Here is a 25,902-nt window from a genome sequence, read left to right as displayed (position 1 = left end):
GATGTTATAAATGCAACCTAAAATTAGAATAAAATGACATATCATTGTACACAACATAATTAATATGCATAGACTAATACAATACACATCCACTAATTAAACAATGTCACAACACAGTACAGAGCGGTTAAACACAATATTAAGGAAGTCAAAAACATGCAAGTGAACAGACAACAGAAAGGCGACCAGCGTTCAAATGTTCATGTTTGATTAACGAGCCACAGCTTTAACTGACCACTAATTAAACAGTAAGTGTTAATTTCTCTGGTGTGAAACTTACTGACAGCGTTGAGCCTCCTGCACTCAGTCAGAAAGTCTTTTCCTGTGAACAAACACAGTGAAAACTAACGTTACCATCAGAGTAACATGAGCCAAAGCAGCACGTAGCTCCTCACTGGATACAACAACAACATCTACAACAGTTTAACACACAAGGCACAGAAGTGGTGACAGACTGGCTGCCAATAGTGGGAAATATACCGTGAGAGCTCTAATATTGATATTTGGTAAATAGTTTATAGCTTCTGTACAGTTTAAAGGACTCATATTCTGCTCATTTCCAGCCTCTATGTTTATATTCTGAGGCTCTACTGGAATATCTTTGCATGATTTCCAGTTAAAAACTCCTTATTGATCTTCTACTGGTCCTTTATGCAGCCCCTCAGTTCAGCCTCTGTCTGAAACAGGCCGTTTTAGCTCCTGTCTCTTTAAGACCCGCCCTCCTGATGAGCCCTGTCTGTTACCAAGCGTTGGATGTAGATTAAAACAAGCATTTGACCTTTGACATCGCAGGTAATAACGTGTGTGTTACAATTTAATGGACCAGCCAGGCTTAAATGTAACTGTATTTGTTTTTACTTCCTGCATTATCAAGGAGCTGAAACCTCAGATTTTTACTCTCTTATACTCATGTAATGAGATGTAACAGTAAAGAACCTGAACCTGAGAGACTTTGCAGACTACGTGGTCGGTTCAGATGTATCTAAAAGCTGCAGCGATTGATAAAAATCTAAATTAGGTTTAATGTACTGCTGTAGTTTAACCCAAACATTAAAGGACACATGCACCATATTCTATTATATAATAGTATATAATATAATTATGTAGCTCGTAAGCAACACTAAGGGTTCAGTCACTGAATATATAATAGATCTCTTAACATTATATGAGCCTGAACCTGGTCTAACTGTCATCTAACCAGTTAAGTCTTGCTGGTCTCAGACTTTCACTGGCAGAGCCTTTAAACTCTCAGATCAGACTGTCATCAACATCTGTCTCAACTTTTTAAAAGTGATGATTTTGAAAGCGATGTAGCCTGTGTATGAATGTGGATGTGTGTAAACATATTTGTTTTTAACATGTTGTTTTCTTAAATTATTAGACTCAGTGCACAATCAGGTGTAAATGTTTCTTCTTCTAGCGATTGAATAAGCGCGCACACACACATACACACACACATACACACATACACACACACACACATTCATGTCTCCATCACTTCAGAGGACATCACATAGACTTACATTCATTTTCTGGAGAGTTATTCTAACCTTGACATAATCCTAAACTAACCTTAACTTTAAACCAAGTTGTCACCCTAAAAATAACCAACATGACAGATTTATGTCCCCACAAGATGAGGAACACACACACACACACACACGCACACACACATAGTTATTTTATGCCAGACTGGGTCCAAGGTAAAGGTTTGACCAAGTGTTGCAACACTCAGTTGTGACTTTGATAAAACACACACGTACACACACACACGCACACACACATATTACAGCCTTGACCCTGATCAACCACAAACATCCTGTATGAGAGCAGTGATTACAGGTTGGACTTTGCTGTGAAGCTTTGATGAAAACACCGACAGACGACTGATAATCTGTTAGCTGATAATCACAGTGTGTGTAGGTCAGGAGACTAGTTCCTGCTCTTCTGTCTGTTCTTCAGCAGCGTTAGGAAGAGGATCCGGATCAGAGGTTTCCTGCAGCCCTACAGTGAATATAGATGCAGATGCTGTTTCTCAAGTGTCTTTCCAGAGAGGAAATTTATGTTGTCAGCAGCTTCCGGGCAGCATCTGTGGTGATTCTTGTGTCATGCGAGCACTGCTGCTAAGTTAAAAAGTCTGCAAATTCACCAAAATACAGCTTCAATGAGTAGAGATGAAGCTAAAGCTAAAGCTAGCGTGCTGCTGCCTCCAGGTTGCATCAGCAGAGAGCTAGCTAGCTAGCTAGCTCTGGGCTTCATCGAGCGGGGTTTTACCAGAATTAAGAGCTTTTTGGAACTTTAACAATAACACTTGTATAAAACAAAGGCCAAAGGAAAAGAGTCGAAGTCTGTGTCCACACAGATCTGGAGCTCCTCAAAAACACCGTTTCCTCAATAATAAGTTCAGAAGTGGGCGCGGCGGCTGGTTCTCAAGTGTTTTTTCTCCTTCGGTGTTTATGTTCCCACCACCAGTTTCAATTATTTCAACTTTTGAGAAATCATGTTTTATTCCTACCGTACCAAAACCCCCCGAGCCCCGACTACTGTTGCTACGGAGACGAAGTAGAGATGCATCGATCACAAGTTTCTTGGCTGATTCCGATTTTCTGTCTTAATAAGAACTTTAACTGACAGCATCAACATTTTTATAACTTTTATTTAGTGGAAAATTGAAATTCAGTTGTATGTTCATACAAAATATGAACTATTTAAAAAGCTTTAGCTGCTTTACACTTGATAGCTGCTTGACATTGGTCACGTTTATTATTAAGTGTCTGATGAAGTTAATTGTTCCAAATGTTTTCAAGGTTGTTCGTCCAGGTCTTATTTTGAACCTACAGGTGTTATAAACTGCGAGCTTTGTGTCGTCTTCACTCACGCTGAAGAACTTCCACACTGACCACACTCCTGCTGTGAGCTCATCGTGAACAATCACGCAGCACACGATCAATCTGACCGACAATAAATCAGAAGTATGAGACTGATCAGCTGAAAACCAGCTGGTTGATCAATCAGTGTATCTATAAGAAGTGATTCAGAGATGTGAATCAGAGCGTAATGAATTCAAATCGTTAACCCCGGGATTCCACCGGGTGCGTGTGCGCCGTGTTCTGGCTCCGACGTGGTTTTGCTCCGTCCTCTGCACGGCGCCCTATTCCACCAGGAGCGTGTCAGAAGCGGAGCGTCTTCACTGTGGGGAAGCCTTCCGCAGTTGCACTCCTACTACAGTAATTACAGCAGTCTAGTCAAAGCTGATAAAGTCCCTTAAGGCTACCGTAATTACTGCAGTAGCAGGGCAACTAAACTGCCCGATTTTAACTTGCTCAGCTTTTGTTGATTTGGTCATTTTCCTTGATTTTTGTGCTTCTGCTGTGGTTCAGTAGCTACGTAGTTAAACGGTTTCTTTATTCATCTGTTTTAATTGTGTTTATTGTTGATATACGACCAGGAGTCTGTACGGGGTGTTTTATTTTGAAAATTGCTCGGATGCTCAAAGCTGTTTTCTGTGTCTGACTTCCTGCCCAGCTCCATCTGCTCTGTGCTGCTTGACGCGGCTTCAGTAAAAAAATAGACGAGGTGCCTATCTGTAGCGCAGCGGAGCGGAGAGCTGCTTCTGGGACGCTTCTGAAACGCGCCGCGGCGCCCGGTGGAATCGGATACATTGACTAGAGCGGCCGAGATCAGCTCCGGCGGCCGCGTCGGAGCCGGAGTGCGGCCGGTGGAATTTATGGATGAGTCTTTGTAGTTGTAAACAAAACTCGGCGCCATAGTTGCTGAATTCTCTCAAAAGTGACCAACAAATTAAAGGCAAACTGATTTAACCTGCAACGTTAAGCTGTTAACCGTCCACAGCGCCTTCGACTTAAAGAATCAGATATTTTTTAACGTAGTCGTTCATCTTTAGGAACGATGATTCAACCAGGAGACTTTCATGTTGATCCCACCAGTAGAAGAGACAGAACTGAGAAAAATGAACCAAAGACGCCCAAAATAATTCGTATCACGTTACGAATCATTAAACATATAAAATCACTTTACTCTCCTTCAGCTTCTGTTTCACCAACATAAAAACACACAGCTGAGATTTTCTACCAACTTCTGTCACAAGATATTTACATTTAAACCAGTTCAGAGTTACTGGTTTGTATCATGTTCTTGTCGTCCAACAGGTTTGTTGTTTTTTAATGAACAGAGCAGCTGATCCTGACTGATCAGAGAGAGTCAGCTCTGAGATTAAACAGCTCAGACACAAGATTCAAGACTACAGAACGAGATCAAAAGTTTACTGAAACACGACAGATGTGAAATTAAGATGTTCAGACCTGAGATCAGGTAAAGTCCTGCTTTATTCCAGCTGGGAGCCAGTCTGGTGATCAGAGAGTAGGACACACAGCACTGGAGGACACCTGGAAACACACACTGAGGAGACCCCAGCTTCACACACACACACACACACACACAATAAACCGTTCATCAATTAGAATAAGCATATGGAAACGTATTAACTTGAGTCTATATATTGATCACCTGCAGGCTGCGTCTCCGTCCGAACGCCTGGAGGAAACCTCTCTGGAAGAACGAGATCTGTAGGAAGAGAAACGTGTGACATCGTTTAAAGTAGAGCTGCAACGATCAGTCGATTAATTTGATAATCAATGAATCGTTTGACTCGTGTTTTCTGTGAATGTTTCCTGGTTTCTTTCGTCTAAACTGAATATCTTTATGTTGTACATCAGCCACTATTTTTTAACTTTTTATAGATCAAACTAGTTGATTAATTGAGAAAATAACTGATTAATAGATTGCTGCCCTAATTGTTAGTTGATATGATATGAGCTGATATGGATTAATAACTGAATATTGGTCCAAAACCCAAAAATATTCAGTTTAATATCATTTACGACAAAGAAAAGTATCAAATTCTCACATCTGAGAAGCTGAAAGCAGGAAATGTTTCTGCTTTCTGCTTTAAAAATGATTCAAACCTGATTATCAATAGTTGCCAATTAATTTTCTTCTAATTGATTAATTGTTGCAGCTCTAAAATATAAAAATATAATATTAGAGATTCTCTTGTTTTAGCAGTTTTCAACCAAGTTTGTCTTTCTGACCTCATTTCATTCAGCAGAACAGAGACGTGTTTATGTTACAGAGGATAATAACGTGTGTGAGTGTGTGTGTGTGTGTGTGTGTGTGAGTGTGGGTGTGTGTGTGTGTGTGTGTGTGTGTGTGAGTCACACAGGGAATGTTTGGAATTCAGACCGACTATCTTGACTGCGTGTCTCTGCTTGGGAAGTGTCGGCACGCAACCACGTATCTGATCCACACACACACACACACACACACACACACACACACACACAGGGCCTCATTTTCTTGTCCTGAACCTGAGACTTTTTTCTGTTTGTTTATACGAGTCGGATCCAACGAACTCTCTTAATGTCTCAAACTCTTGTAAATCTCAGAAACATGAGCAGCAGCTACATGTTCTTCATTCAGATTGAAGATTTCAGGTCACCTGTTTGATGTGATTGAAGACGTTCTGGTGTTTACATGCGTCGACATGTGATGAATACATCACAGCGATGTGTTAAAATGTTCCTACCGGCCACCGGCAGCAACCAGACGACCAGGAGGAAAACTCTGCTCTCTGTTCGGGAGCAGCTGAAATTATCACTACTGGTCCACCTTAAATCAGTCCACCTTAAGTGAAATCAGCAGGTGGCTTAGTGAGGAGTTGTGACATTTATTCACTGACACACACTGCACTGCTGCGTTCACACTCTCTCTACCATCACGTCACCTGATGTTTCCCCCACAAACATCCAGAGAGAAAGGAGCAGATGAAGTGTTTCCATGGTTATTAGGTTATTAATATTTCCCTATTGAACAGATGATCAAAGGTTTAAACCACCTCTCTGAACCTGATTCCTTCCAATCAGACCTCCTCCAACTGACGTGGTTACATGAGGCGTTTTTATTCTGATTATTAGTGAATTATCAGGCTCCAGCTGTTTACATCAACATCAGCACAACATCAGGAAACCGGCGGCCATGATGACGATGAGACGCTCAACAGAATATTGAATCTGCATGAAGGTTGTTTTAGTTGTTTCAGGATCGTATTTAAACTGCATATTAATTCAGATCGTTCAGGACTCGTATGACAGCTCTCAACTTGTACATTTAATTGATGATGAAGGACACAAATTCTCTCTGATCACTCGTTCCTGCCTCTTAAGAACAAATCTGTTCGCCTCTAGCATGACGTCTGTTGTACCTGTGGTCGACATTTAGTGAAAATGATGTAAGATCTGATGTTGTGAGGATCATTTTTCCAAGAATTTGAGGCAGATTTGTGGAAAAGATCATGTGTGTGTGTGTTCAGAGCTGAGATACGACTCTGAGAAGAAGAAGAAGAAGAAGAAATGTGATTTCTGATGCTGATTACGTCAATAGAGTTCAAAGGGCTTCAGAGTTTTCTGGGACGGTCCTCACAATTACATAAGAACAAACATGTGTGTGTGTGTGTGTGTGTGTGTGTTTCTTACAGCCATGACCACAGTGATCTCATTGAAGGAGTCCAGAGCAGGAGAGGCCAGAATATCAGAGTAGAGCAGCACCAGCTCTCTGTGAAAACACACACACACACACACACACACACACACACACACACACACTTTACTGAAGGACACATTCACAATCACTTGAGTTCAAGTGATTCAGTAAAATGGGATATTTTGTCCTTCACACCGAGCAGGATGTGAATAGTTACAGATATTTATTAAATCTGTTTTCTGCATTTGGTAAGAAAGTTTTTAACCCCGTTAGAGCTGCAAAGACGAGTCAATTAATCAATTAGTCAGGAGCGATTCATCGTTACTTTCAAGAAAAAAAAAACAAACATTCTCTGGTTTCAGCTCCATAAACATGAAGAGTTGGACTCTCACCTCATCTAAACCATTATTTCATTAATCAAGAAAATAATCTGCAGATTAATTGATAATGATAATAATCATCAGTCCCAGCAGAGCGCCGGCGTCCTGTCCGCTGTGTGAAGGTTAAGTGAAAGTTGCACACAAAACCAATAACACAATCTCAGCTGTCAATCAACATATCAATAACCTCAGTCCCCCCCTGGTGAGTAGGTACGTGTGGCTGCTTGAGCTTCTTCTGAGTGAGGAAACAGGCAGTAAAAAGGTCACTCACTGGTTGGTTATTTATATTCTAGCTGTTAAACAGCTCAGTGAGATGACGGAGGAACCTGGAATCTTCATTTCTACTTGATAAATGAGTTAAACAATGAATCCATAATCAAAATAGTTGCCAGTTTATTAAGTGTTGCACCGTTAAATGAATCCATATGACTAGAATGTTTAAAGTTTATTACTGTGACTTGTAATAAACTGTTAAACGGAACATATTCTGCTTTTTGTAGTTTTCTGTTATTTATATCCTGTTCTGATGTTAAACATGGTCAAAGGTCCAAAACTTGAGGTGAACGTATGTAGAAATGCTGCCTGCAAGTCAAAACTCAGGGCTTCAACCTGCTCTGAACACTTTATTTGTGATGTATTTTCTACCTGAGCTGACGTCAACTCATCACATATGTTCATAAACAGATGTCCGTTCAGTAGCCTTGGTTGCTACGGTGGTTGCTAAGGTGTTTCCATGTGTTGTTCACGTTGTCCAACATGTACGGACGGATTTGAGAAGTTGACATTTGGAGTAAAGAAGGAGAAGAAGAAGTGAAATCCTGCTACTATAGTTTGTTTACGTAGCCTCCGGAGCCGGAGGAAACTTCCTGAAAGCTGACCAATCAGAACAGAGTGGGCTCATCAGGAGGCGGGGTCTTAAAGAGACAGGAGCTAAAACGGCCTGTTTCAGACAGAGGCTGAACTGAGGGGCTGCATAAAGGACCAGTAGAAGATAAATAAGGAGTTTTTAACTGGAAATCATGTAAAGATATTCCAGTAGAGCCCCAGAATATAAATACAGAGCTGGAAACGCGCAGGATATTTCCCCTTTATGAGCTGTTAAGTGTCGTTCACCTGCAGGTCTTGATCTGTTTGCTCCTCGGCTCCTCGTCTTCCTCCTGCAGACTCAGAGTGACGCAGCAAAGCTTCTTCAGGTTTGGTAGTCCGAGGAAAAACGACGACTGCTGAGCTCCTCCGACCATCCTACACACACAAACACACAACTCACACTTACTGATGATCAACACGAGGAACGGAGCAGGTTTATAATCACGATGGGATTTTAGTTCAGCAGTTATAATATCTCTGGTGCTAAAATTATAATTAAGTTAATTGATTTAGCTGTCAACAAAGTGTTATAACATATACCAAACACTTGCTCATTACAAACATCTTACATATGAGGATTATTATCATTATTTTGAAGATTGTATTTATCTGGTCTTTACCTGCACATCCTGTTGTTATGTTTTATTTCCATTTTTACTTAGTTACTGATTTGGAACATGTTGCTTGTTTCAATGATTTGCTTAAATGAGCTGTGCCTACAATGAAAAGTATCAATATATTTTTATAAACCTGATGAAAACTTCATTCATCAATCAATTAATCATGAAAGTAATTTATCAAGCAAATATACCAAACATTCTCTCGCTTCAGCTTTTTAAATGCGTTTGTTTTATATCATTATAAACTGAATATCTTTAGGATCTCTGGGAAACATATATACTAAATATATATACAAACATAATTAATCAAAGACGTAATTAATGGTGAACATAGTAATTAGGTGCATCCCAAAAAATGACTACTTTGATACCGTTGTCAAGTTTTTTTTCCCTTTTTTTTCAGTCAAAATAATTAGGCTAATTTTAACAAATCATTTTGAGCTCTGGTAACTTCTGACACCTTACTGCCCTCATAAACTTACAAAGTTCATCCATAATTTAAGAATTAGTTAATTGAAATCCTAATTCTGTCTCACTCACCTCTTTCTATCTTCTTCACTCAGAACAGAGCAGGTTAGCTTATTAGCTTAGCTGTTAGCTAAAACAAGCTGTTAGCTAAAACAAGCTGTTAGCTAAAACAAGCTGTTAGCCTAAATCCGTTTCTTTCCTGTTTTTCCATCAACATGAGTCGCCGAACTTTTTATAGTTACACTGGACAGCAATAGTAATTATAGATATATGAGTAAAATCTCGATTTCGTGATAATTAATCTAATAACGTGAAAAGAAAATGTCTTTAAATAGTTTTAAGACGATAAGATATACTCCTAGCCAAAGATGGTTGGCGACAGCGACAGAATGAGGTCTCACTCTGCCTCCTATTATTACACGATCAAAACAGTCATGTCCTCTGTGTTTTTTCTGGGAATTTGGGGACCTAAAAGCAATTAAAAATTTATAATTTAACGTGAGACATGAATTGTTTTTTGGAGGGCAGATACCATATGTCTTTTTGGACTCTGTGCCATTATATTTGTCTCTTTTCAGTCCCAAAAAATAAAGAAATACATACAAATAAATTTCAGAATCAGTCTGTTTATTAGCCAAGTATGCAAGCATACAAAGAATTTGTCTTAACACAGAAGAATAAAAAGCCGTACAAACGTAAGGTAATAATAATAAGGAAATTAACAAATTAATGTTAAAATTAATTAAAAATAAATATTTACCGAATGGAATAATAATAGCTTTGAAATGGGATATAAAACTTGAAATTAAATATTGACGGGAAACTGTGCGACGGACAAGCAAAGAAGGATATGAAAAATATGAATGTGACATGTGCAATAAAACAATTAAGTTACGTAACAGTGGAGGCTGAATGCAACATGGTGTGAAGTCCGCTTTGATGAAAGACTTGTAGACTATTATGTAGTGATACTGTGGAATGAGCAACTGTTATTAAACGTGTAAAAAATATAAATATATCGCAGAACAGCTGAGTTGCACGAGTATATAACCGCAATCATTTTGAGTTTTTATGTTTCACAATATAAACGGCAGTTAAAAATCTAGAGCTACAATTAATATTTAATGTTTTGGATGTTTATCAAACATGTATTCTACCATCCTGGTCACTGAAACTTGATCTAAGACACTGCCTGGGTGTTATTTAGATTTTACAGCTGAGGTGACTTTTTTTCAACTCTGGAGTGATTGAATGTTTTAATAGACAATCTTTGAGTTGGAGTAGGTGGTTTTTCCCGCCAGAGAGACTTAATCTACGCCGATTTATCTCTCTGTTTAACAGGTTTTACACATCGGCTGGGTGTTGGGAGTCTACCAGGATCTCCGGCTGCCCGCTGAAAGGCACAAAGCGAGAAAGAAAAACTCTCATTTCGTGACAAACCTGCTTCCTCCCGCCGCTTGCGTGAGAAGCGGGTTTCCTTGACAGCCGTTGAACTGGTGTGAACTTTAGCCTCCTCCTCGCCCACAGCTCACTGATGACTGACAGCGACAGGAGCCAATCACAGAGCCCCACAGTCATAGGTGGGGAAGAAAGTGACCAATAGCAGCGCTAGAAGTCCAGTGGGGGACGTTCCTATGATTCCCACTGACCGTACGAGGAACTTTGACGCTACGTGAAGCAGCGAGGAAAAAATACAACCGCACCGGAAACTAGAAAGTAGCTTTTCAAAATACAATTATAAAATCTGTCACGAAAAAAAACTAAAAAAAAAGTCTTTTAGAGATTAAACAATCCCAATATGTATATAAAAAATGCACGAGTACTGTTATAAACATATTAAGTATGAGTCAAAATGTAAATGTTAAATATTTAATGGTTTGTTCTTAAATTTTCAATGTTTGAATGTAAGAAACTAAATTAAATTAATTTGCTGTGTGGTTCACCTGAGTCTTTGTTCACCTGCAGGTGGATCATTTGGGTAAACTGGAGCACCTGAGGGCCTCAGTGTGTTTCCAGGTTATTTCAGACTGGCTGCTGCAGCTCTGCCTTCTTCCCCACAGGCGCCTTTTTGATTTGGTTATGTTGCTTTAGTTCTTTGTTTTTGCTTTCTAGCACCGTACAACACGCACACACATCTTTCTCTCATGCACATTACACTACAGATTACACTGACATCCACACCCCTTATTATAAATATTTACTTAATTCGTTTAATTTGATTTAATGAATTATCTTTTGTTAACTCTTCAACATGGTGCGTTTCCTCTTTGTTGTCATAACACCTTTTTTTAATCCATTGTAAAACTCAAAACCTCTTCTGTATATTATATGTTTGTATTATATAACATTTATTGTTTATTATAAATATATAATTGTACATTTTATACTTTGTATGGCCTGTCATGAAGAGAGTTGTGTTTTACAAGTTTCATCTCTTAAATGGACAATAAAAACTTTTCATATCGATAGAACGTTTCTGGAACATGAAGTCATGTTCCATCTTTACATTTAATTCACTAATTGGTCTGTGATTTGTGCCAGGTATCTTTAAATGATAGACTCACAATTTAACACAACAGTCAGGTGGCAACATGAACATTGAAACAGGTTTTGTTTGCTGTAATTATTCCTGCTCTTCCTAACATGCTTCCAATGTCGGTGATAACAGACAAAACCCACAGTCTGAGTTTTGTGCAAAAAAAAAAAATTCAAACATTTATCTTATTTGAGGCTTCAGCAGATTGAATGAGTCAAATCAAATGGATATCTTCTAATGGTACGGCCTTCGTTACAGGAATCTAACATTGTCCCACAGTTTTCCTCATTTACTCCATCAAGATGTAAACGGACTGTCCTTCACATTCTGTGGTGAAAGATAAAATGTGTTGGAGTTTTTTCCTAAGAACAAACACACAGAAAACAAACGTCACCATCAGAGTCTCGTGAGCTGAAGCAGCATGTAGCTCTTCACTAGATACAACCATATAATATCTACAATAAATTAGCTTTCAAGGCCCAGAGGTGGTAACAGTGACATTTCTGCTGAGGGTTAATTCAATGGTAGGAAACTTATTCTTTTATTTTAGTATAAAAGTCCCTCTTTGTGTTTTCCTGTTGAGCTGCAGTGGTAGTATAGCAGCAAAAAGGGGGAAATTTATATCAAAAGACTGTAACGTTGAAAGATATCTACTTGATTTGACTCATTTGGATGCTGAAGCTTCATATTAGCTTTATATAAACACAAAAAGAAGACTGTGGAATTTGTCCCCCATCACTTACATTGGAAGTGCATTATGAAGGAGTATTTTAATGTTCAGTATGAATAGGAAGAAAATGTTCAATGCTTATTTTCTATAGTTTTAAGACAGACTTGGAAAAAGTGTGAACTATCCTTTAAGAAAAACAGGTGTTTATGATTATACATAAGAGGCACTAAATCTACAATGGATTTATTGATTTTTAAAATCATAACAGCATGTTTCATTCGGTTGAAATGTAGTAGTTTAGAGGAAAAAATCACTATTTGGTGGAGCTGTTAACAACTCATAGACATGTGAAATGTGACCCCGACTACACACTGCTTTTTGTAAGACGTCATGTGTTGTATTTTAAAAGCTTGTTATATTATCCATTGTGTCAAATCTTCATCTGAAAAGTAACTAAAGCTGTCAAATAAATGTAGTGGAGTAGAAATTACCTTCACATGGAAATACTCAAGTAAAGTACAGTGCTGGAAACATTTCCCCATGTAGTGACGAATTATATTTGGCATACTGAAATTAATAAGTAAATAATATAATAATAATAATAATAATAAATGTAAGTGGCAGTGTTCACATTGCCACATATAAATCGACCACTTTATTTTGAAGCACAAACCGGATGCCGCGTGTCATATTGTGTCCGTCTTGACGTCTCTGAGCTCACAGCTGAAACTCTCCGCGGACTCTGCTGTTGAGTAAACTGGGTTAAATGTCGGAGTGTTTGTGCGGAGTCACGGTCCACAGTTAACTTCCCTCAGCGGCTCCTCAGGGTTTAAACTGGCCGAGCTTTCAGACACTCTAATGGGTGAAACGGAGGAGAGGAGCCCCGATGGAGTCAGATATTACAGACTGTCAGAGGTGGAGGAGCAGAACACCTTCAAATCAACGTGGATCATCATCCACAACAAAATCTACGATGTCACCAAGTTTCTAGAAGAGGTGAGGAAGACATTTCTGTCAACAGCCGACATAAAACTACATGTGGAAATCAACCAGAACAGGAAATAAACCACTCTGGGTGGTCAGACCCCACAGACAGACACGTCTGGTTCCCTTTTTAAACAGAAAAGCACCTGAAAATCATAGCTGGAGAAGTGTCTCTTGCAAAATGTGTCTTTTATTCTGACTGCAGTCTGGTGGTACATGTGTCTTATTTTGAAGTCTGGTGGTAAATGTGTCTTATTTTGACAGTCTGGTGGTAAATTTGTCTTATTTTGACAGTCTGGTGGTAAATGTGTCTTTTATTTTGACTGAAGTCTGGTGGTAAATTTGTCTTTTATTTTGACTGAAGTCTGGTGGTACATGTGTCTTATTTTGACAGTCTGGTGGTAAATTTGTCTTATTTTGACAGTCTGGTGGTAAATTTGTCTTTTATTTTGACTGAAGTCTGGTGGTACATGTGTCTTATTTTGAAGTCTGGTGGTAAATGTGTCTTATTTTGACAGTCTGGTGGTAAATTTGTCTTATTTTGACAGTCTGGTGGTAAATGTGTCTTTTATTTTGACTGAAGTCTGGTGTTACATTCACAGAGTGAATTCAGTTTGATGATACTTTATGTTCACTGCTGGTTGTTCTGCTCATTTGTGTATTACAGGAGCATCAGAAAGGCTTGCAAGGGAAGCTAAGCTAAATGAGAAGTTAAACATCAATACCAATACCAAGGATATCCAATAATCAATCCATATTAGCTAATGTCATATCAACTGACAACAAAATGTAAATGTATTCATTGTTTTTTATTGCCAGTGAGTGAACAGATTGTAACGTAACTTAAAAAACGAGACCTTCTCCGATTTTTTTGTTTGCCTTTAACAGCCTGCGGACTGATTTCTATGTGAAGGACTCGGGCCAGATTTTCCGAGAAAATCCAACGGATGTGACGTTTTTCTCGCTCCAGAGTGCCGTAACTCTCTCTCGCTAACAAACGACCAGCTCTCACCTGACAAAAAAACGCGCTAACTTACCCAACTAGTTGCTCCCTGGCCACGGCTTGCGGTTGGCGGGTTGGTTTGGGTTCAAGTGGTTGATTAACGCGTATCTTTGCAGATTGGTTTTCGTAACGAGTCAAGTGGTCACAGGTATTAAAAACTGACTGACTGAGAGCGAGAGATGTTTTGGTCAGTGCCAAACACAACGTTAGATATCTTTTATGTTGTTATAAGAAGTACAAGCGAGGAAAAAGACGTCACCTGCAACAGTCTCGCGAGCAACAGGAAGCTCACTTAACAAGCGAAGGAACTTCTGAAACTTACATATAGAACCTTTAACTGTTAACAGGATATTTACGGGACATTTACAGACCAAACAAGATATTGATGAACTGAGCCGATTAATCAATAACGAAAACAATCGTTTGTTGCAGCCGCAGACTTCAGATGTGGTTTCAAGAAATAAATATGAGCACATAATAATGTTAAAAACTGGACACTTGTTTTAAATACTGAGGGACACATCACATGATCACAGAGTAATTATGTTATGATGTCAGAAAACCATTAAAACCCATTTTATAATTAACGAGAAAACAATACCATACCATAAATTTCTTTTTCTGTCTTTTGTAATTAATCAACAGAGTTGAGGCTGAAATACCAACTGGGCAAATATGCATCACTAAAGCTGATATGATGAGAGCATTAAGGTGGATCCTGCTTAATTATTAAATCTAATTATCCTAAATTAATTTGTCTTCAATCACATCGTCAGTGCTCCTGCCTTTAAAACAGGCAGTCTGCTGTATCATGGTTCACTCAGTTTTCATCGGTCGGGTTACTCGACTCATTCTGCAGCTCAGTTTACACAAGGATCCTCTTATTGTTGATGACGGACGACACATCTGAAGCTGTAACGACATTGTCAGAAACCGCAGGTCTTGTTTTAAAATGTTTGGTGTCAGTTTCGGAGGAGTTTGGAGCTCACGGATTCAGATATTTTATAGCAGCTGTCAAGCAGTTGAACAGAGTTTAATGGTTCACTTGAGGACACGCTGAAGGCCAGAACAAACACACAGCTGTTCTTAAAGCTCTGGCCAAGTACTGCAGGCTGTAGTGAATCATTACATGACAATGATGAAGTTGAATCTGTATAACTCAACAATCTGCTCCTACGCACCCAGAAACACTGCAATGATTCATCTGAACAAACGTGTCACAAGTTTCCATTAGTGGTGCAAATTTCTGCTGAATTTCCAGGAAAAAAGTGTTTGTTTCCACCCGCTGCTGTTGTGTCAGCAGATAAAAAAAGCAGGTGGCGCTAATTCTCCAGTCGGTGCCGTTAAACCGTTGCAGAAGAAGAGGACACAACGAGATGACGTCGTTAAAGGAGCGACAGTCAAAGCCAAGCAGGAAGCTCCGGGTCTGTAACGGCCAGCAGGGGGCGACTCCACCGGCTGCACAAAGAAGTCAGATTGTATAGAAGTCTACTTCCTGTTGATTTATCACCTCAGTAAACACTTTCCTGATGAGTTTATGGTCTCAATCACTAGTTTCAAGTCTTCTTCAATACAGTATGATGTCCATTTAGTAAATTATGGTCCAATTTAGAGTAAAATAGACGATAAAGTAGAAAAGAAGTGCTGCAGTTGGACCCTGGGGAGCTCCTTCATGCTCTCGTCCAAATATGGTCACTTCTGGCTCCAAAAAACCAAGATGGCGACAGTCAAAATGCCAAACTGGAGGCCTCAAAACCAATGAGTGCCATCACGGTGGATACGTTCATTATTTTTATACAGTCTGTGGTCAAAGCTGAAACGATGGAAAACATGAAACATGAAATGTGACGTTTGTGTTAGTTTCATGTATTGATGTGAGGAAGGTTACAGTCTCCTCATCATCGCTCCACACAGATCTGATGTTTTCAGCTCTTCGGTGACGTTTAAGTCACATGATTCATGTACGTCATCATTTATTCACTCAGTCTGTTTATATTTGATTTTTATCCACACGACTACTTTTATACCTCAGGCCAGTGTAAAAAAAAAAAAAAAAAGAATTGGCTATATTTCAACTTTTGTTTGCTTTTCTGGCGTTTCCATGCTGTTTTTTTATGCTACAATTTGATTACCAAACTATTCTCGCTGTATCTTTATGCATCTTAGAGGTGTTGTGTTGTACTCGTAGTACTACTGCATGTGTGTATGAAGTCGTGAGCTGTGTGAACAAGTTTGAAAAGTAAAACAATGTGTTGTTGTTGAGATAGAAAGAAGTGAGGTTAGCAGATCTCTGCAGCTCCTCATCTCTGCTGCAACAAAACAAATCAATTACTTTTATTTCAGTTATTTTCTTGATTAATCAATTAGTTGTTTGGTCTATAAAATGTCAGAAAATGGTGAAAAAGTAAGAATTTTTTATACATTTTATCTTTAAAAATGACTCAAAACAATTAATCAATTATCAAAATAGTTGGAGATAAATAGAAATATTCATAAATTGTTGTGTCATTTAAAAGTGTCACTATACAGGAAGTGAATTTAACCTGAAACCTGATTCATTGTGGCTGTTTGTGACGTGCTGCTGTGTTTTTTCAGAGTTAAAAACTATGAAAGGACAGTTTGTGAAACATGAAGCCAAACTAAGTTTTGATGAGCGGAAAGTCACTGTTATCATGTCCCTGCTGAACCTTCACGGTCCTGATAACTGAGTCACTGTGTGTGTGTGTGTGTGTGTGTGTGTGTGTGTGTGTGTGTGTTTGTTTGTTTGTTTTTCGTCTCAGCACCCTGGAGGAGAGGAGGTGCTGAGGGAGCAGGCGGGAGGAAACGCCACCGAGAGCTTTGAGGATGTCGGACACTCGACTGACGCCAGAGAGATGGCCAGCGACATGGTGATAGGAGAGCTGCACCCGGTCAGTCTGTGTGTGTGCTGGTATATTTAAAGAGGACATATTTTACACATTTCCAGCTCTATATTTATATTCTGGGGCTCTACTGGAATATCTTTCCATGATTTCCAGTTAAAAACTCCTTATTTATCTTCTACTGGTCCTTTATGCAGCCCCTCAGTTCAGCCTCTGTCTGAAACAGGCCGTTTTAGCTCCTGTCTCTTTAAGGCCCCGCCTCCTGATGAGCCCACTCTGTTCTGATTGGTCAGCTTTCAGGAAGCTTCCTCCGGCTCCGGAGGCTACGTAAACAAACTATAGTAGCAGGATTTCACTTCTTTTTCTCCTTCTTTACTCCAAATGTCAACTTCTCAAATCCATCCGTACATGTTGGACAACGTGAACAACACATGGAAACACCTTAGCAACTACCTTAGCAACCACCTTAGCAACCACCTTAGCAACCAAGGCTACAGAACAGACGGCCATTTATGGGCTCGCGTGACAATCCGACATCAGCTCGTCAATAAGGTAGAAAAAAAAAACGAAGCGTTGAGAGCAGGTTGAAGCCCTGAGTTTTGACTTGCAGGGAACATTTCTACATATTTTCACCTCAAGTTTTGAAACTTTAACAATGTTTAACATCCGACATCAGAACAGGATATAAATAACAGAAAATAACAAAAAGCTGAATATGTCCCCTTTAAGAACTTTTAAACTCCTATTCATGTGTCTTCTTATATCTCCATATGTTGCCTTTATATGTCTTTATATAAAGCATTTTTAATTGCCATATTAATGAAACACCTAGCATGTGAGATCCCTATGATTTGGTTATTAAAGAGCTGTGATATATGTATGAAATATGTATCGATGATGATATATTTGCTTGATTTTCAACAATAACATTAATTAGAAATGTAATTATTAGGCGTTTAGTTGAGTGGTTATTTCAGGAACTCTTGGCTCTCCTCTCTCAATCAAAACTGATTAAATGTGACAAAGTATAGAATTATTAATATCAATTTTAATTTAGTTTTGATGAATTCAGCTGAAAGTTTAATATGCAGCATATAACCGAACTGTCTGTGTGTCTGCAGGACGACATCGATAAGATCAGCAAACCGGAGGTGAGTGAATCAGTTTGTTTCCTTTAAGGATAAAATCAACAACGTTAAAACCAGCTGTAGTTTATATTCTTTACATCTCTTTACTTTATCTTTGTGTCAAGAGTCTGATGATGTCTGTTGTGTTTGTGTTTTTACAGGAAACACTGTTGACCACTGTGAAGGAGGAGTCCAGGTACACACACACACACACACACACACACACACACACACGCACACACACAAACACACTCTCTCACACACACACACACACACACACACTCACACTCACACACACACAAACACACTCAAAAGGAAAAGAATCAAACTGTGGTGAATCTCTTGCCCGTTAGATAGAAATAAAAAGAGATAAACAGGTTAGTAGAGAGTAAACGATATATAGATAGTGATATACTGAGCTGGTGGTCAGATAGTTAGTCTGATAGTTACATGTTTATCTTCCTTTCTCCTCCAGCTGGTGGTTGAAATACTTGGTTAAGTGTTTAACTAGCTGCCCTACAGCTGGTGGTCTAACCTGTTTGTTATTTACATATTTAACAATATTTCTTTTAGTTGAATATTTAACTAGTTTGGTCTCTTTTCTAGTTGGTGGTCTAACTGGTTAACTGGTAACTAGTTTGTTTCTTCATGTGTTTTTTGGGGAGCATTTTATACTTAAACATTTAACCAGTAGACTATGGTTAGTTAGTTAGTTAGTTGGTGAGTTTATTTAAGAGTCTGTCTCTCTCATATGTAGTTGGTGGTCTAACTGGTCTAGTTAGTGGACTAATCAGTCAGTAGTAGTCAGTTAGGTTGGGTATTTAAATATTTAACTAGCTTTTGTTGTTCTCTCCTGGAATTGGTGGTTAATTAGTTAACTAGCTGTCTGTCTCTCCTACAGCTGGTCTAACTGGTTTAGTTGGTTAGTTAACTAGCTGTCTCTCCTACAGCTGGCCTAACTGGTTTAGTTGGTTAGTTAACTAGCTGTCTCTCCTACAGCTGGTCTAACTGGTTTAGTTGGTTAGTTAACTAGCTGTCTGTCTTACAGCTGGTCTAACTGGTTTAGTTGGTTAGTTAACTAGCTGTCTCTCTTGCAGCTGGTCTAACTGGTTTAGTTGGTTAGTTAACTAGCTGTCTGTCTTGCAGCTGGTCTAACTGGTTTAGTTGGTTAGTGAACTAGCTGTCTCTCTTGCAGCTGGTCTAACTGGTTTAGTTGGTTAGTTAACTAGCTGTCTTTCTTGTAGCTGGTCTAACTGGTTTAGTTGGTTAGTTAACTTGCTGTCTGTCTCTCTTGCAGCTGGTCTAACTGGTTTAGTTGGTTAGTTAACTGGCTGTCTGTCACTCTTGCAGCTGGTGGCCTAACTGGTTTAGTTGGTTAGTTACCTAGCTGTCTCTCTTGCAGCTGGTCTAACTGGTTTAGTTGGTTAGTTAACTTGCTGTCTGTCTCTCTTGCAGCTGGTCTAACTGGTTTAGTTGGTTAGTTAACTGGCTGTCTGTCGCTCTTGCAGCTGGTGGCCTAACTGGTTTAGTTGGTTAGTTAACTAGCTGTCTCTCTTGCAGCTGGTCTAACTGGTTTAGTTGGTTAGTTAACTAGCTGTCTCTCTTGCAGCTGGTCTAACTGGTTTAGTTGGTTAGTTAACTAGCTGTCTCTCTTGCAGCTGGTCTAACTGGTTTAGTTGGTTAGTTAACTAGCTGTCTCTCTTGCAGCTGGTCTAACTGCTTTAGTTGGTTAGTTAACTAGCTGTCTCTCTTGCAGCTGGTCTAACTGCTTTAGTTGGTTAGTTAACTAGCTGTCTTTCTTGTAGCTGGTCTAACTGGTTTAGTTGGTTAGTTAACTAGCTGTCTCTCTTGCAGCTGGTCTAACTGGTTTAGTTGGTTAGTTAACTAGCTGTCTTTCTTGTAGCTGGTCTAACTGGTTTAGTTGGTTAGTTAACTAGCTGTCTCTCTTGTAGTTGGTCTAACTGGTTTAGTTGGTTAGTTAACTAGCTGTCTCTCTTGTAGCTGGTCTAACTGGTTTAGTTGGTTAGTTAACTAGCTGTCTCTCTTGTAGTTGGTCTAACTGGTTTAGTTGGTTAGTTAACTAGCTGTCTCTCTTGTAGTTGGTCTAACTGGTTTAGTTGGTTAGTTAACTAGCTGTCTCTCTTGCAGCTGGTCTAACTGGTTTAGTTGGTTAGTTAACTAGCTGTCTTTCTTGCAGCTGGTCTAACTGGTTTAGTTGGTTAGTTAACTAGCTGTCTTTCTCTCTTACAGCTTCTGGTCTAACTGGTTGATTCCCGCTCTGGCAGCCGTCATTGTCACGCTGATGTACCGCATGTACACCACAGACAGCGAGTGACATCATCAGCGTCGATCATGCCGCTGTGATATCACCAACGTACACGACGAGTCAAATCCCCGAAGTTCTGATTGACAGCTGCAGCAGCCAATGGCAGCGTGTGGATGCTGTGGCTCCTCCCAGCGTAGAGCGGCGGACCGTCGAGGATCCGATCAGTGGATTAAAAACATTCTCGGAGGGAAACTTCTGTTCTAGGATCAATAACTCTACGCTGCCTCTCGCCTGTCACAGCACTACAATACCCAAGATTGATTTCATGCTCTTTAAACAACCGATCATGTGGTATTATGCTAATGAAGTCATTTACCTTGTTGAATTTACCAGATTTTATAAAATCTTTATCATTTGAAATCTTGTAGAAATGCAGTGGGTGTATAATTTGTTGTATATTTTTATATCTTTGTAACTGAATGTAACACAATATAAATATGTAATCAGCAGCTAATCATGATGTCATCACACTGCAGTCATGTGACTTTGCTCAGATCTATTGTTAATATGCAGAAGATCATAACATGCAATACTGAATTGTTTTATATTTGTATTGATTGAGGTCATTGACGTGAATATGAATGAAGTACAATCCTGAGTCTTCAAGAAGAATCTGACCAAATCCAATTTCTTTTATTTAAGGCTCGTCTGCTGCAGAGAAATAATTACAAAATGCTAAAATCCAACTGTTAACATTTCTACTTTTTAAACTGTAAGAAGCTGCAGTTATGTCTTACAGAGAATGTATGAAGTCTTTAACAACCTGGATCGGTTTTGCCATAAACCAGCTGGTGCCTTTGCCTAAATATAACTTTTATTGTTTGCCTTCTTTTAGATTTTGCTTTTGATGGTTTGGTTAAAGCTTAGATTTGTTCAGAAATGTGGTGAGACTCTGTTGGTCCTTACAGTAAAGCTGTTTCTAGCAAAGACAACCAACCTGTGAAAATATCTGGTTGTAAAATTTTACTATAAAGCACAACCACAAAGACCTTCCTATTGTTGATTCTGATTAGAAGCTGATCACTGCACAGCCTGTCCGAAGCTCCAAACATCAACTTTCAAAAGCAGCAAAGGTTCTTTTAACACATCGGGCCTCATGCAAAAACAATTTTGCATTCTTTCTTATTTTTTCTGTGAGGTTTGCCACGTAGCGCTCTGCACACACCGATGAACTGGAGCTTATAGCATCTAGCTAGCTGCTTGTAGTTAGCCTCACGTTTAAGTAACGGAGAAACAAAACACTTTGTTCAAAATTGTCCCATAACGACACTGTGAGAAAAAGAAAACATTTAATTTCAGTGGTCATTCTTAATTTATTTCAGAAACAGAGCTACAAACATACAGGTACGCTACGGATTCTCTACACTGCTGCTAATTAGCATCATCATTAGCGAAGACTAGCACAAAACACTCAGGTAGCAGTTTCTCATTTTAAATATCATTTTCACTAGTTAAAACGACAAACGCTTACATTGAATGACAGACTTTGGCTAACATGAGGCGTCCATGTTTGGTTTTCATGAACATCTGTATTATTAAGTGCCAAGTTGGACAAACATGGGAGCTTTCAGAACAATCCCAGTTTCCTAGTTGTAATTACGATTTGCAGATTGATGTGAACACTATTAAGACGACAAGAACTCGTTATTACGGTAACTCAGATGTGACTTAAACGTGGTCCATTGTGGAAATACTGGAGTTAAATGAGCAAAGATGTTCTCGTTATAAGCAGACAGTCAACACTAATGCGATCACAAAAAAACCCTCAGAAGATGTAAACCGCTGCCAGCTAACAAGGTTTTCACTGAGAAGCCTGTGTGACCTTCAGGCGAGTCAACGTCCAACTAACAACTAGGAAACTCTGATTGTTCTGAAAGGTTCCTTGAAAGTCAAGTTAATACGGACTTTCAACCAAAGTCTGAAATTCAAGGAGATTAAACCCACATTTCATTATTCCCTGAAGCCTAAGTGAACATAATCAGATGACTTGTTGTGTCCAATCAACAGTCAAAAACACAAAGAAAATGCGTGAGAAGCTGCTACCAGAGAATTTTTGGGATTTTTGATCACTTCAGAGTTGTTGCCAATTAATTTTCTGCTAATTAACTGAACAGTGCTACTATGTATAGTGCGATCATTCGACCGTCTTGAGTTGTACACATGAGAATCTTTCACATCTTCAACATAAATAACAGAAAACTGGAAGTAAATTGATTTTACACATGCAGGAGCTTCTGTGAGATATCAGGGTCCATAAATGAAGAATTTCAGTCACATAATGTATCATCTTTAACTTCTTTTTTGCAAAACATTTGACAGATCTTAAATGTTTTTTGAAACACAGAAGGTACAAAATGTTATTTTCTGGTTACAACCTTTTTCATATTCAGATTGTTTAGAAATAAACCTGTCGGTGCCTTCAAGTGCAGTTTGATGACAAACTTCTTCAGTTGTGAATGAGATCTTGAGGTCATGATGGCGTCAAGAACATAAAGACACACTCAGTATCACAGTACAGCTTCATGTTTTTGCAATAAAACAATTCAGTTGAAGAACTTCTATGATTGTTTTGTCTTTTTTTGTCTGACTGTTTGCAGATGTTCATGTTTACCTCGATTTGACACAACATCAGTCTGATAAATATTTGTTTATATTCGTCTTTATCAGAAGAGCCAAGACATGAAATGAGTAAATGTATTCCTCTAATGTACAAAAAATGTAAAGTTTGTCCTGAGGGTGGCGCTGGAGGAAAGGTCATAGGGTCATCAAGATAAAAAATTATAATTAAAACTTCATCCACAAGACAGTTTTTCTGTAATTACTGTCAAATAATGTTTATATAAAGTAATGATTATTAAAATTATGTTTTTGTAAACTATTATCACATGATCTTATTTCTTTGTACAGTATAAAACCAACATTTACCAGGGATCTACTGTAAATAGATTGGATAATCACATAATAATAATAACACACAATAAAAGCTTAAAGCTCTCAAGATACCATTAATGGGTGTTAAAGGAGGGTAATTTGAATGTAATTTACATAATTTCTCTGTGTTTTACATCCAGAAATCTGTACTTTGATGGGGAGTTCCTGTGGATGGATTGGATAATCCTATGAATTTACCAAAGATTATTGTATGAAAAGAAGAGTCTTCATTTAAATTAGGTCATTTTAAGGTTGTTCTGCAATCTTTTTCATTTTTTGTGCAGATTTATATATTTGTTTAACATTCTAGCAATGTTTTATAATGAGATTTTCTTTTTATTTTATAATGGTTGAACTGTAAAAATGTAGACAATGTCCAAAGTAAATATCTGTATTTTTAAAATAAATCTCTGTAGAATAATTAAAGGTTTTTTTACTGTTATTTGACGGTAAATGTTTGGCAACTTTTGCTGCCAGACTTTTTTTTTTATGATTTTTTTTTTTTACAGTGTACTTACTGCTCACTTTCTGTATCTGCATATAGATTTAATTTAATTTGGATATATGGATGGTTTTCCCCATTTTTATATTTGTATTCTTGCTTGTTCTTTCCTTTTCATACCTGCTGCTGTAATTTCACTATAAAACACGTTGGTCAAACAAAACAAAACATTGGATGACATCATGTTGGACTTGAGGAAGTTATGACGGGTTTTTGTCACCAGTTTCTGTTAAGATAAGATCAACTTTATTTTTCCCAGATGGGAAATTTGTGTGTGGCTCAAGTTTTGCATATAGAAAAATACAGATAATTTCCATATGAACATGACAGCGAACAAACATTACACTAATATACAACTAGTAGAGTTTACATTATTCCTACATTGTTAAACAGGTCAGTGAAGCGGTAGAGCATATTTAAAAGAATTAAGACAATAAAAAAAGGTGAAAACTAGACGTGCAAAACAAGCAAATAAAATAAATTAGAATCCAATTAAATAAAACAAGTTAAACAGTATGAAACCACACTGCACTGGGTTCACTGTCTACTCTAAAAATAAACAACTGTACAGGTTATTTGTTCAACAGTCTTATTATTAAATAAATATTAAGATAAGTAAATACATTATGAGCAACAGATTAATCAATAATGAAAATAATCGTTAGTTGCAGCTTTAATCTGAAATATTCATTCTTCAAGCTCAACTGTCAACATTCAGAAACATTATTATAAAGGTTAAATGTTTGTTCTGGTGGTGAATTTAATACACTGCTGAAATCTCATTTTATGATAAAAAAAAAAACCACCTTGTCAGAGTTGATGTGTGGTGAGTTGTTGTGAGGAATCATGTTGGATGAATGTGAAGAACAGAAACAGACTGACAGCGACACCTGGTGGATTTATAAGAGAACAACTTCAAACACAAAATCTAAATTTCTTCTCGTCACATGTTGATGCTGTTTTCTGTTTTTTTTTATTTGGTTTGTTTTCAGTTTGGTGTATATTTTAGTGAGTAATTCCTATTGTTTTCTATAAAACTAAACTTAAAAAAGAATCAGTAAAGAATAAAATGAAGGACGTATAGTTTCTCCTGCTGGATTTAAATATTAAAGGACGAGTTCACAGTTTTTCAGGAGCCCAAATGAACATTAAAGCTGTTTTTTCTTGCTGTAATCATTCCTCCTGTTCATACTGACCATTAGAAGATCCCTTCATAATGACCATACAATGGAGGTGATGGAGGACAAAATGTATTTAAAAGTTTATCTGAAGCTAATATGAAGCTTCAGCGTCCAAATGAGTCAAATCAAGTAGATATCTTTCAACGTTACAGTCTTTTTAGTACCAAAGTCCCTCTTTTTGTTACTATACTTCCACCTGCAGCTCAACAGGGAAACACTGTCCGAGGAAACACAAAGAGGGAATTTGATGCTAAAAAGACTGTAAATGTGTCAGATATCCACTTGATATGACTAACTCAGACTGATGAAGCTGAATAGAAGCTTCACACAGACTTTTAAATGACTGTGTGGACACACTGTGGATTTTATCCTCCATCACTTACATTGAAAGCAGATTTGAAGGATCTTTTAATATGATTACAGTGAAGAAAACCTCTTTCACTGCTCATATGGACACCTGACTGCTGGTTTAAAACCTTTTAAATCCTTTAAAAATGAAAATATATGCAATTTGCTGTCATATATGTCAAAGAAAAGCAGCAGATCTTCACATTTCAGGAGCTTGAAACTGAATTTTTGGCATGTTTGCTTGTAAAATGACTCAAATGATTAACTGATTATTAAAATAGTAAAAAAAAAAATCACTGGTTAATATTTTACCCAGTTTGGGTCGATATGACACCAGCACAGTACTGGGTTCATGTTAACCAGGAAGTCACTCAAGACAAACGTTTATTTGTTTTGATTGGTCCCAGTTTTAGTGTTATTTTTTATTATTATTATTTAGCCAAACTAAAGCCTGTTATAATCTACTCTGCTCTTTTTAAACTGACATGTCACAGTTTGTTATTGATTATTAATAACTAATAACACATCGTTTTGTACAAG

General features: G+C 38.1%; 2 protein-coding genes and 1 long non-coding RNA gene across 8 annotated transcripts in view; 2 read left to right on the top strand and 1 right to left on the bottom strand.

Moving 5' to 3' along the window:
• The window catches only part of LOC122972312, a 20,185-nt gene extending 13,416 nt beyond the window's left edge, over positions 1-6,769 (top strand). The window contains exon 3 of the long non-coding RNA XR_006399720.1: positions 6,758-6,769. This is a non-coding gene — a long non-coding RNA (uncharacterized LOC122972312). The remainder of the gene's footprint in view (positions 1-6,757) is intronic.
• LOC122972238 (uncharacterized protein C18orf63) overlaps positions 1-10,591 on the bottom strand; it is a 28,758-nt gene extending 18,167 nt beyond the window's left edge. Inside the window, exons 1-7 of one of the 6 annotated variants that reach the window (XM_044339205.1) lie at positions 8,908-9,285; positions 8,426-8,521; positions 8,052-8,180; positions 6,552-6,630; positions 4,528-4,584; positions 4,323-4,434; positions 281-322 (exon numbers count right to left, since the gene is read on the bottom strand). In XM_044339205.1, coding sequence (XP_044195140.1) covers positions 281-322; positions 4,323-4,434; positions 4,528-4,584; positions 6,552-6,630; positions 8,052-8,180; positions 8,426-8,457 — 451 coding nt within the window. In that variant the 5' untranslated portion in view covers positions 8,458-8,521; positions 8,908-9,285. Of the gene's footprint in view, positions 1-280; positions 323-4,322; positions 4,435-4,527; positions 4,585-6,551; positions 6,631-8,051; positions 8,181-8,425; positions 8,522-8,907; positions 9,286-10,333 lie in introns of those variants that run through there. The other 5 variants (XM_044339206.1, XM_044339208.1, XM_044339209.1 and 2 more) reach the window with 5 other exon arrangements.
• A 2,201-nt stretch (positions 10,592-12,792) lies between these two features.
• Positions 12,793-22,959, top strand: LOC122972287 (cytochrome b5). Its single transcript, XM_044339290.1, has 5 exons — positions 12,793-13,095; positions 16,867-16,995; positions 18,069-18,098; positions 18,236-18,270; positions 20,325-22,959. Exons 1-5 carry the CDS (start codon positions 12,958-12,960, stop codon positions 20,407-20,409), a joined length of 417 nt encoding a protein of 138 aa, XP_044195225.1. The 5' UTR covers positions 12,793-12,957; the 3' UTR covers positions 20,410-22,959.
• Positions 22,960-25,902: the final 2,943 nt, after the last annotated feature.

Source organism: Thunnus albacares, chromosome 21, assembly GCF_914725855.1.
Source record: "Thunnus albacares chromosome 21, fThuAlb1.1, whole genome shotgun sequence".
Taxonomy (NCBI): Eukaryota; Metazoa; Chordata; class Actinopteri; order Scombriformes; family Scombridae; genus Thunnus; species Thunnus albacares.
This window is presented reverse-complemented; position numbering and strand designations above follow the sequence as displayed.